The following is a 12,197-nucleotide window of genomic DNA, read 5'->3' as shown; positions in this document are numbered from 1 at the left end:
AAGTATTCCCATTAAAAAATCTTGGAAAGTCAGAAGGAGAAAAAAAAAAAGATTAATTACACAATCAAGGGCAACCGTAACAAGCTACGTTAGATATAATAAGTGTCAGAAAAATTTTGGCTCAAAATTATTAATCTTTCTTCTTGTCTGGAATCTACAGAGGTCATTCTTGCTAAGTATGTGTCTTGTAAAATCTTTTTCCAGTGAGTTTGCCTCAGGTTCTATATATTCCTTTATTTTTAAGTGTTTTGTTCCCTGTTGGTTCTATTTAAAAATCACCTGACTGGCCTGTGCGATTTGATTTTATGTCTGTATATAACCTCTCATAAACAAAATGATATCCAGGTGTGAAAAAGGTAATTCAGGCTTGGGCTCTTGTTTTGGTGAACTGACCCAATGATCATCTGTGAGCAGTCCACGCCGGTGCTTCTCTCATTGCTGAGACGTCCGTACCCGGAGCTTCCCACCGCCTCCCACCCGTGGGATGCAGCTTTTGGAAGGAGCCAGTGGCCTGGGTTGTTGGTGGAGGAACATCTCCAAAAAGGCTTTTAGCAAAGCAGGAAAGCACAGAACCGTGCCCCCCAAGCAGCGGATGAGCTGACACACCCTGGGCACCAAAGAAAACCAAAAACTGTGTCTTCGTGTGTCCGTTTAGCATATACATAGGCATGCTTTGGTGTCTGCTTGCGTGGATAGGGTGTGCAAACTGAAGTTACCTAACGTGCAATATTCGCAAAACAACTCCGAAGAGAGCAAGAAACTATTTTCTGTCAAGAGATTGCAATTTCCAAATGACAGATGTCCACGCGTAAATAATAGCAAATGAAACTTTGGTGGAAAATGGACACAGTATTTAGGGACCTATTTTCAGCCACCAGTGTATTATAGACATTTCCTTCTTCCCCAGGTCAGTGGTGATTTGTTTCAGAAACTGAATTGTCTTGATTGATCGAGTCTGACCATTTTTTTTGCTAAACCCAGCCTCTCTTCGTAATCTCCTCTACAGTAGGGCTTCAGTTTTTGGTATGAGAAAGAAAAAGAGAGAGGAAGTGCAGTATTTTCTAAAATATCAACTCAGCTCCAGTCACATCAACTTCCATCATAAGTTTGTAAAAAATTCCAACAGAAACAGGTATTGCTCACCCTCCAAAGTTTACAGCCAGTTCTTCTGGAAAACTTCAGTTCAGGAAAAGAAACTGTTAACTTTCAACTTGCAGAAGCTCGATTCACCAGGTTGGGGCAAAAAAGAGATTCAGCTGCCCATTCCTCCCTGTGTGGATCGTGTGTTTGAGTTTCGGATCACTACAACGACAGCCACTGGCTTGCTTCATCTCCTTCCACACTCATATTCAAGCTTCTTATAAAGCAGCTTTTGATGAAAGCAGCAACACAAGAAGCAGGTTGAACCTAATGGCTTATCATACATTTTAAACATCCTTGTCTCCTCTGTTTTTCCTTCTGAGGGCTGTGACCCCCTGAAGTTCTGAGTAAGAATTACAAAAACCATAAAACAGGAGTGATCAAAGAGTGTCAGGAGCTGGAATTGTACATGGAGCAGGCAAACTGTAGCAGCTGTCAGTGAGGAAATATTAGAGTCATTTATGCTTTGATTAATTAATTAGCACATTATTTTAGGGGGGGGGGGAAACCCAAGCAACCTTTCGGCATGCTTGTGCTGCACTTTACCCACTGCATTTTGAAATTCTATGTAGAAAAATCACAACTGGTAAATAATGAGTCGGGAAGGAGTTTTAAAAGATAGACCAGAAGTTGACTGGGTGCTTCAGCAAGGACAGAGGTATTTAAACCGAGTAGAAGTGATCTCTGGTTCCCGCGTGGGTGCCATGGCTGTGCAGCCCCAAAGGGCAGAGACAGAGCCCCAGAGAAGCCAAGATCGTGAATGTCGTCGGGGCCGAACCCAACGCCGATCAGGAATTCTGTACACGAGTGGTTGGTGGTTTTTTTCCCCTGTAACAGCAGTAATCTGCTGCCCACCCAACGCCCGGTCCCTCTCTCGTGCCACCGTAACTTAGAGAAACCTCCTCTGCAACAGAGGGGATGGAGAAGGATGGCGCAGTCGTCCCGACAGCCTCAGTTAACTGGATGTGTCAGCACGCCACTCAGATCTGAACTTTTGGAAATGAAATGAAATGTACCACTGTCTCGATAATTAAGACAGCCAGACGTTTCCTCGGCCATTGCATAGCGCACCGCCGTGGCGTGCGGATGGTGCTCAGCGTCTTGCTCCCCAAAGACCACCCGGTCACAGACACACAGGAGAGGAACTGTGCTTGTTCCTCGAGGAAGAAGCCCCCTTGAAGATAATCCACGTCTCCACACCTGGGTGTGCACATTTGACACGCTGACAGTGATGAACCAACAATTGCAAGATCTTCACTTCAGTGGTGAAATTGTTGTGTGCTGTTTTACCTAACAAACGTTTAAGCAAATGCAGAATATATTCCTTTCAGGAGCCTAAAACAACAAAAGAGCCTGAAAGAGGCTGCCGAGAGAGAAAAGCATAGGTAACTCCTACACATGTGAGAGTAAGTCATGTCTGTAAATGAGGTTGGAAGATGGCACACTCTCCACTTTGTAGGTGTTTCCAATAATGTATCAACTAAGTGATTCAGTTTTTTAAGAAAATGTAAATCATTTTAAGGAGAGACACTGTGCATTGACTTCATCTTGTGTGAAGAAGACCACAGCATACCTGGCAGTACTTAAACAAGTCATGGAAAATAGCAGTTAGCGCTGGTTAGGTTTGTTGTAGTGATGTAACTGAGATGTTGCTGATGCGTTCTCATTTTGCATTAATGCCTTTCTTTCTGTTCTCCTCATGTTCCTCCTCCTCATTAATGCCATGCATTTAACCCATTGTGATGTGTGCCCCTTGGTGGCTGTTTGTGGTTTGTTTTGTTTTGTTTTGTTTTTCTGTTTAACTTACCTATTCATTTATTTTGGAATGCTCATTTGGTGATGTATGGACCCAGACCCCATTGATCCATTAGAAGTTGATTTTTATCCTTTGCTTGATGATTTCCCTACCTCAGTCCCAGATATCTCCACCCCCATGCTCCCACCAGTAGGTGTCCAGGCTGTTGCACTTACGCATGATGCAGTGAGGGTCATCTGGGCAGACAACTCTGTCCCAAAGAACCAAAAGACTACGGAGGTTCGCTTCTACACAGTCCGGTGGAGAACAAGCTATTCGACAAGTGCTAAGTACAAGGTGAAATTTTAACGCGTTGTGAATTTATGAGCTATTTCATCTGTTCTTATCTTATTTGCAAAGACTCTGATTTGGCTTTTATGAACTTCCCTCAACCAAAATTTGCATTTCAATCAAAAGGAAACTTGCCTGAGTAACTACTGCTTCCTAGAAACCTGTGTGTTTACTTGGATGAAAATGCCATATTTTAATTCCACATGCCAATTGTTGAAAGTTTTGATCTTCAATCTTTACCAATCAGATATAAATTAGTCACAGATTTGGTAGCAGAATAGCGTAGCGTGACTAGGAAAAAATGCCAGTTGCAAACCCACCCACACCGTATGGCAATTCCACTCACCCATATTGTGTATTCCCAAATAGCAAAAAACGAAGGCTAGTTTATGAGAAAACTCCACTTGAATGGATGTGACAGCAGCATGCTATTTTCTGTATGAGAATGTCTTTCCAAGTCCTAATGAAAGCAGTACCAGACCCCGTGCGGTACGTTAAAGAGATACGGTGGGACAGGGAATGGGAAGGAACAAGCACAGCCTGTAGGCTTTTTTGTTTGCTTGTTTTTGAACAATAAGCTCTCTTTCCCTACTATCGTCAGCTTATATATTGCATCTCATATAACATCCACCTTCCCCATGATGAGCATGCCCTTCCTCCTGTGCCCTGCCATAATAGTTGTTTTCGCTTGCCTAAAGGATCATATTGATCCATAGTGAGTTGTTTGCTATGGGTGTATTTTTATACTGCAGGTGGATGCCCCTTTTTTACTGTTCTCTGTCCTAACAAAAGCAGCCTCATACAAGTCATTTTTACAAGGACTGTGGAACAGGCCATGCTCTATCCAGCGCTGAGGCTCCTCTGATTAGAGCCTGAGTGATGTGTCTGAATATAGGTTGGCCTTTCTAAACCCCAGAGAATAGCTCTCCATCCCCTTTCAGGTTTGGGGTACCCCTGTCCTACAGGCTCTAACCTCAGATCTTTCCCAGGCAATTTTCAGAAGACGTGGAAATGATGGTGGAGAAGCTCTTGCCTTCAATCCCTTTTCCGAGTGTGATTTTTCAGCTCTCCCCCTTGCACGTCTCCATCAGAATTTGGCTCGCTGGCACTCGGCTCGGTCCGTGTGCTGTCACAAAACTATCCATTTCAGTTGCCTTACTCCTGATTTGCGTTCATGCCAGCTGAGAGGAGACTCAGGTCAGCTGGCTTTTTGCTGCAGGTGCTGACCCACTGTAAAGCTTTTAAATAATAGCACATCTTTACAAGGTGTAAAAGGACATACCTTGCTTTTACATCTACTGCCGTGCTTGTGGCGACCTCTGATGCTGACATGATGATCTGCTAAGTTAGACGCAAATTTTGTACATTCATGTGGTTGTAACAAGCTCCGAGGTAATTAAGGGTGCCAAAACGATGCACTGTAATGTTTTGAATGTCCTACCTCGATCTGACCCCTCTTTAGAGATGGATTTCTGTGCCCAACAAAATGCGGCGTATAGCACAGGGAAGCACAGGGAGTCCCAGTTTGCAGCTGTAGTGATGAAATCAAAGCTCCAGAAAAGACAGCATTGTTGTTTTGCCACTCACAGTCGATCATAACATCTTCTCTAGTTTCCCAATGCACCTACTGAGCTGCATGCGGTGGAAAATGGTGGGTGACAAGCAAAAATTATCAAACCCAGCCCTGTTAATCCGCTGTGCAGGAGAAGCACGTCCTGCTCGGAGGTGTCGAGCTCATTGGCTTTCTGCTCACACGAGCAGGTGGACGTCTCTCGCAGAGTCACCACGCAGGGCTCTGGGAGCCATCGAGGGGCAGGAGACTGAAGAGGAGAGGAGCGAGAGTGAAATTACCTTTTTTTGCCACCCTCTCTAGTTTGACTGGTCTCTGGTTAGCATGTGAAGAGCCGGTCTGATTCATTTATTCCAGTTCAATCACCCAGAAGCAGAAACAATCAGAAATCTTTCAAGAGGGTCTGCTTTCTTGAAATAACCACATTTTTTACAAGGAAACAAGATAAAAGCTATTATGTTATTCTTTGAAAACAGTGGGGAAAACTTCTGTTTTCTTCAGAGGGGTTTGGATCAGGCTCACAAGTAGGTTCCCAAAGCACTTGCTTGTGCATTGGCATTGAATTTCCACGTCTTTTGAGATTTTCCCATTACAGTTTCCCATTGCTTCAAAACTGTATATCAAATCTAATATAATGAAGGGTTTAGACTTTCCTATTGAAGTTGAAAGTTTATAAATTTAATTTTTTCCTACCAACTTTACTTTGTACAAACTGTCCCAAACAGGCATGGTGTGGCATTCCTAAAGGTACTTGCTACAGTTACACCCCCTTCATCTCAATGTGATATTAACTTCAAGGATGTTTTGACTATTGAAATGCTAATATTTAGTATTGAGTGAAACAGTCAAAGAAAACCACTCAGCTGGAGACAAATGAGTTTCTTTGTACAAAAAAGAACCCAATGTCTTTATGTTCCGCTAAAGACTATTTTGTCCAGGAATAGGTTCAAACCCTATTGTTTTTTTCCATGTGAATTTTTCCTGATCATGTGTAATATCTGAGAACTTCCACAGTGATAGTTATCAGATTTAGTTACCCTGAGACATGCTGAGGAGTATTTTGTGCCGTAAATAATTTCATTTCTTCCAAAATCTTTTCTGGGGGAGAAAATTATTATTCCCTATATTGAAATCCAGCCTTTAGTCAAAGAATAATTTGTATACACTCTAGCAGGTAGATTTTGCCATCTCTGGCAAGTAGTTGAGTAGTTTGGCTGGGTAGTTTATAAACACATAGGTTGTAAGTGATGTCTTTGCTTCAGCAAGACTTTTTATAGAGTGAGATTCTTGGCTGGAGTAAACCCCTCGTACGGATAAGTTGCAAAATGGCTAATTTCCAAGAACTAGGAGATTTAATTCAGTATGAAGATGATAAAATCTGGTATTGCATTAAGTCTTCCTATTAAGTAGCATGCAAAACATCTGTCAGAGCACTTGTGATAAAACAGCGTACCGTGTAGGCATATATAGCCCATTCATTAATGTCTCTGCAAAGTAAATTTCTCCCACTCCCCCTTGAATATTACTGTTTTATTCTGTGGTGTGCTGGAAACTTGATGTCCCGTTTTTAGCAAAGGTCGATTTATTTTTGAATCATCTGATGATTAGCATCAGAATGGCATTACTGATGCGTGCCAGCAAGATGCCTTGTTGTGAACCGCTTCCCAAATGTGAACATCAAGGTAGTCTTCTGATGCAAATGTTGTCCTCACTTGGTATACTTTACTCTATAGGTATACAAAGGTGTAAAAGGGCACACCGCATTTACGTGCTCGCCTGTAAGTTGTTGGTGCTGGAGGATTGCACACCAGGCTCTGTAGCTTGAAAAGCGTGGGAATTGATTTTATTCAATTGTCACCAATTTGTCCGATAATTTTCTTCTCACTTGTCTCCTTTGATACTAGTGCGGTTTGCCTCAAATTGTTCCATACTGCAGGCTGAGGTAAAAAGCTACATCAGCTAAAAATAAATGAACAATTTAATATTCACATCAACATCAATATGTTTAGTTGTTCATAACGTATCACAGTGAGGCAGATCAATAATATATTTCAAATATAATCTAATATATAAACAAATTACATTTAACCAAGCGAAAGTGTGTTTTATGAGTACAAAAAAGCATCTTTATGCAGGGGTCCTGGGTCATATTTCGATCTCTGTCATAAATACACGTTAACCCCAGGAACTGAGAAGCCTTAGTCAGGACCATTCTAGGGGTAAAAATGCTTTCTGAGCCGCCACTAAGAATCAGGAGACTAAAAAGTTTTTGTTGTTGGGGTTTTTTTTGGTTTTTTTTTAGAAGGAACCCATCAAACAGGCTGGAAATTAGTGTTTAAGTTATGGAAATGTTCCTATTTTTTGTCCTCATATGGGCATAGATGAAGGACATAGGGTTAGCTTCCAATTTACATTTGAAAAAAATGCCTGGCAAATTTCTTTGTCTGGGAAAGAGAGAGAGAGAAAGCATCACAATAATTTCTTTGACTGCCTATGGTACTAAAAATACTCCCATTAAGGTACACAGTAGCAATAGAGCTATTTTGCTTGGAAAAGGAGTCCATTCTAACTGTGTTTTGCTTGGCTACCAGCAAAAAACAGTGGCTTTAAACGACGTTCTCGGGTCCATCTCTTTGCAGTCAGCAGACACGACCGCTCTGAGTCACACCGTGATAGGTCTGAAGCCAAACACGATGTATGAGTTCTCGGTCATGGTCACCAAAGGTCGGCGGTCCAGCACCTGGAGCATGACCGCGCACGCCACCACCTACGAAGCAGGTACAGCAAGAGCTGCTGGAAAGGCTCTCTTTGGTTTTTTTTATTTGTCACCAAAAGCCTTGTTCAAGTTCATCCTAACTGCATAAACCGATAGTGTACGTACAAAATTAACTGTATTTTTTCACTTTTTTTCATGGGTACAAAGCAGAGCCGTTGTTCTACTGAGCTCTGGTGGCATTGCAAGAAGTTAGGAGATGGTAGTATGTGTGTGTGATACTTTGCCCCATAATATAATGAGTATCTGTGACTGTTAATGCTAATGATTTAAAATAGTTTTCACTTTTCAAAGAAACCCGCGATCAGGTGAGAACAGTTACTTCTCTTATCACTAGGTAATGATTTTGCTACTTGAAAATTTTGACTTCTGAAGTTCTCTGTGGTTTTGTCTCAAGTTTGTGACTTCCCATCTTGCCCGCTTAGTAGAAAGGACTCAATGACTGCTTCTATCTACTGCACATCCTTCTTGACTCAAGGTCTTGACTCACAGCTCTGTTCATAATACTACAGGGACACATTTTCGCTGTTTGCTGTGCACTGTGCCGGTGACCAACGCAGCAGTCCAGCCAAGACCTACAGTCAGAGTTACAGCAACTGAAACCTTGTGTGCAGAATTAGAGACAGAGACAGCAACAGGAAAAAAAGATAATAGTCAAGTGAGCAGTCTTTTTAGCTTGCTCATTATTTATTGGAAAGACACAATTATCTACCCTCTGCTAAATGTTGACTTACATAAATTCCCTGCTGACAGTTTGGTAAGGCATCTCTTCTATGCGCAGTGTATTTATACATCTGTATTTCATTTCCAGCAAGCAGCCATTGTTAATATTAACAATATGCTTATAATAAACAAATACACTTGGAAGGCTTAATTTAGCGCTCTTCTCAAGCGTTTGAGTGGTATTTTCCAAGGAGGAAGCTATGACCTGAAAGATATTTCAGATTCTGAAGGGGATGAAACCCAGGTTTGATAACAGACACCAGATACATATTATATGTAACCCTAGTTCAGCGGGATAAAAATATTTGAAAAGGGATGGAGACGTAGTGATCTCTGCAGGCAAGAACATCCTCTCCAAAACTTAATTGTTTCTTTCTCTTTTGTGTGTTTTCAGTTAACCACAGGAGGGAAATAGTGTGCCTGGTCTTTACTTCTCGTTATCACATAGGTGTTAATGGCAAGGGTGGGGTCTTCCATTAAGTTTTCATTTCTTTTTGAATAAGCTATTGAGCCCCTCTTTTGAAACTCCTGAGTAGATTTGCTTTTGAATAACCCCACTGACCTGCACGAAGCTGGATGCTGCAGAGCTACTAGATTTTCCAAATCCGTTATGATTGCCTATATATCTTGCTGTAGTCCCTTGTCCATAGATAAGAATGTCCATGGTTTTGCTTAAGATATTTTTCTTCTTCATCCGCTGTAGACAGCAGTATGTACATTTGGACACCAATGTAGTACATGCTATATTTTCCTGAGGGTGACGGGTGGCCTTGAAAACACTCTAGGTGCCATTACAAATTGGTTTCTACCAGCAGATACCAAATGAAGTCTGCTGGTAAATATTGATTTGTTGGGGTTTTTTTTAATGAAAACCACAGTACATGCCAGTTAATTAACAAAGGGAGAATAAGAGGGAATATATGTGTCCTTAGATTTTCCCATGTGATTGCAATGCAATTATCTGAGCTTGATGGAGCAGCTCTGTTAATTAAGGACATCCTGCACTGCTGATCTTTATTGCCTATTTTGTACCCATTCTGCATGTTGAATTTCCTGTAATGATATTAAAAAACGTACATATCAGCATCAATACAGAATTCACTGGAGATTACTACCATAGCTGGGGAGAGTTGTTATGCCCATAATTCAAAAGCAACTCCCAGAACCAAGTTCTGTCCCCAGATCTGCCTACACAAGTCTTACTGATATGAGGGGTGTTAATGAGTGCTAAGGGAAACATCTAAAGCTTTGATTTTTCTCATGATATCTTATGTTCACAATCTGCTGAAAGCAGAGCTCAACTTCAGCCGCTCGGTGGGACTCACGTGGTAATCACCGGCATGGCAAGCCTATGTTACAGGAGGGGCTTACAAGCTTTGTTGATCTAACCTCACAAATCACAGAAAGTCTAGGAAAGGAAAGGGTTAGTTCATGAAAACATGTCAAAAGGGTTCATACCAGAGAATGGAAAATAGTGTTTAAGATAAAGATGCTGTTTGCATACCGAGAGATGGATGCACTTCGGTACAAAAACTTTATGTAAAGTTGGAGAATGTTGTAGGATACACTTAGCAAAAGCAGAGAAGGAAAATTCTACTTTTAAAATCAAGTATGATTTGTTTATGAAAAGGGTTATTTCTTGCAGTTCCCTGAAACAGCAAGACAGTCCGAGATGTTTCTTCTAGTACCCTGTTTTCAAACTGAAGAGCCAGTGTCCCAAGCTGGCTACAAGCCGAGTAGCTTTTAAATGCAACACAACCCTCTTGAGAAATAATAATAATAGTAATAATAATAGATAATGACAACAACAGTAATGCAAACTTGCGTAGCAGTGTAGGAGCTCATGTCATGCTGGGCATTGCCGAGGATTGAGAGACTTCTCAAAGATCTGTGAGTTTTAATTGTGGCTTGCCTACTTCAGGCTAAGAAAGATGCTTCCAGCAAGAAGCAACTAATGTGACAAGACTAAAGCGAAACACTGTGAGTCCCATTGGTGCTGGCTCTGGACATGCCAGACTGAACGTGTTGTTCCAGCACGTATAGCAAAGAGATAATCACCAGAAATCTGCCACAAAGAGCATCAGCTGGCGAGTAGTCACCTGCTTAGTAATACAACAACGGTAACGGAAACTATTGTTTTCTGCGTACAGATTTCGTGGTTGCTTTCTGGATCCCACTTGTGAAAAGTTCAGCTGATGCAAATACCATGAGACCATCTGCTCTGTGTTATTTCAGAGCGATCAGTTCCTTGTGACCAGAGCCTGTTCGGCAGCTGGCTCTTATCTTACTTCTCCTTCTTTAAGATCACTGAGTGTTGGTCACTCTGAAGATTTGTGTCTGTGCTTTAGGTCGGGTTGGTTTAGCTCAGCATGATCCAACAGATTTTTAAAGCTTTACTTCCTAAGGTGACTTTGGAGCAGTTCTTCGAACATTCAGGAAAGTTGTTTAGTGGCCGTATGGGTAGGACGCAGATGGTGGGGTGCTCGTACGCTGTGTTCTCCATGCTCTTATGCTATCTGTATGCTCTAAGTCGTCTACAGCCTGAATCAAAACTAAGTAAATGAACAATGAGCTCAGTGCCAATGTATTACTCCTCTCTCTTAACTATTTTTTAATAATTGCCCATTTTTCCTTTCTCATCCACAGTCTTACGATATGATTTTAAAATATCTGAGACGCTGCGCAAGACCTCGTGGCCAGCATTAGTAAAGCAGCGTGCAAAGCAGCCACTGCAGGCTCAGAAATCCAACCTTCCGTCTTTAATGCAGTGGAGACAGAAAAGCTAAGAATCTTCTGTCATGTCTAAAATGTCCCAAGCTGAGCATATATTTGCTTTATACTGGTACATACCTACAAATATTCCTAACAGAGAAGACACAATATTATTACTGTTATTAAATGGATAGGGCTCCCACAGTATATTAGATGTTCTTGGATACCTCGGTGGTCGTTTAGCTGTAAGGACTAATATTAACGGTAGGAGGATAAGGGCTATCCACCAACTCCTAGCATATCCCCACACCGTGTTTTGTACGATTGCCACTATTAAAATACCACTTCCAGATAAATCATATGCTACATGTTTGAAATGCGTCTAAGGACTCTCGCATTTGAAAGGTTCTAAGAAGGCAGTAAATGCCTACTGAGTAGTTCATGCCTGCTACGGTGTGTAAGGAATTCAGAAGGTGAATAATTTCTGTTTTCAATTATATTCATTATTTTCAGCTCCAACCTCTGCTCCCAAGGATTTGACAGTCATTACAAGGGAAGGGAAGCCCCGGGCCGTCATTGTCAGCTGGCAGCCGCCGTTGGAAGCCAATGGAAAAATTACTGGTAAACATTTACATTATCCTGTATTCTCTGTTTATTTACTGTTCTGATCATTTGCTGCTTTCACTCCCTATCTCTGTTTTTTTTTTCTTGGGTGCTATTTGCTCTGACGTTATTTTATTTTCTCTTACTTTTATCAGCCAATTTGGTCTAGGATTCAAGGCAGCATTAGGGATACCGCAAAGTCTAGAACTCAGGGGATGTAAATCTTATTTTTAAATGCTAAGAGCAGTAATATAAGTTAAAAAATGCAGCATTCAAAGTGAAGGTTTTGTGGTATATGCTGCTCAATGATAATTAGAAATGACTAATAATAAGTACTTTGTTTGGCAATAATGCCATACATAATGATAGGTTGCTTAGTGCAGCAGATCATGGGAGAGTTTATTGGTAGATGCTTAACTTTTTACAATAACAATTTAAGGCAATGATGATCAGGGAAGAAACCCTAATACTGACTGACAAGAACTGAACTTAATGGATGCTTCACAATGACAGATTTTATTTTCCAAAATACTGCATATAACCTTAGTGCCTAATTAAGAAATCCATTACAAACCTTTAATGTTAATTCA

The 12,197-nt window shown here is 41.2% G+C and overlaps 1 protein-coding gene across 1 annotated transcript in view; it reads left to right on the top strand.

Moving 5' to 3' along the window:
• DCC (DCC netrin 1 receptor) overlaps window positions 1-12,197 on the top strand; it is a 571,119-nt gene that overhangs the window by 502,186 nt on the left and 56,736 nt on the right. Inside the window, exons 17-19 of the mRNA XM_075020576.1 lie at window positions 2,994-3,232; window positions 7,436-7,574; window positions 11,518-11,625. Of these exons, the coding sequence (XP_074876677.1) occupies window positions 2,994-3,232; window positions 7,436-7,574; window positions 11,518-11,625 (486 nt within the window). The remainder of the gene's footprint in view (window positions 1-2,993; window positions 3,233-7,435; window positions 7,575-11,517; window positions 11,626-12,197) is intronic.

Source organism: Buteo buteo, chromosome Z (assembly GCF_964188355.1).
Source record: "Buteo buteo chromosome Z, bButBut1.hap1.1, whole genome shotgun sequence".
Classification (NCBI taxonomy): domain Eukaryota; kingdom Metazoa; phylum Chordata; class Aves; order Accipitriformes; family Accipitridae; genus Buteo; species Buteo buteo.
Note: the sequence above shows the minus strand (reverse complement) of the source record. Positions and strands in the feature narration are given on the sequence as shown.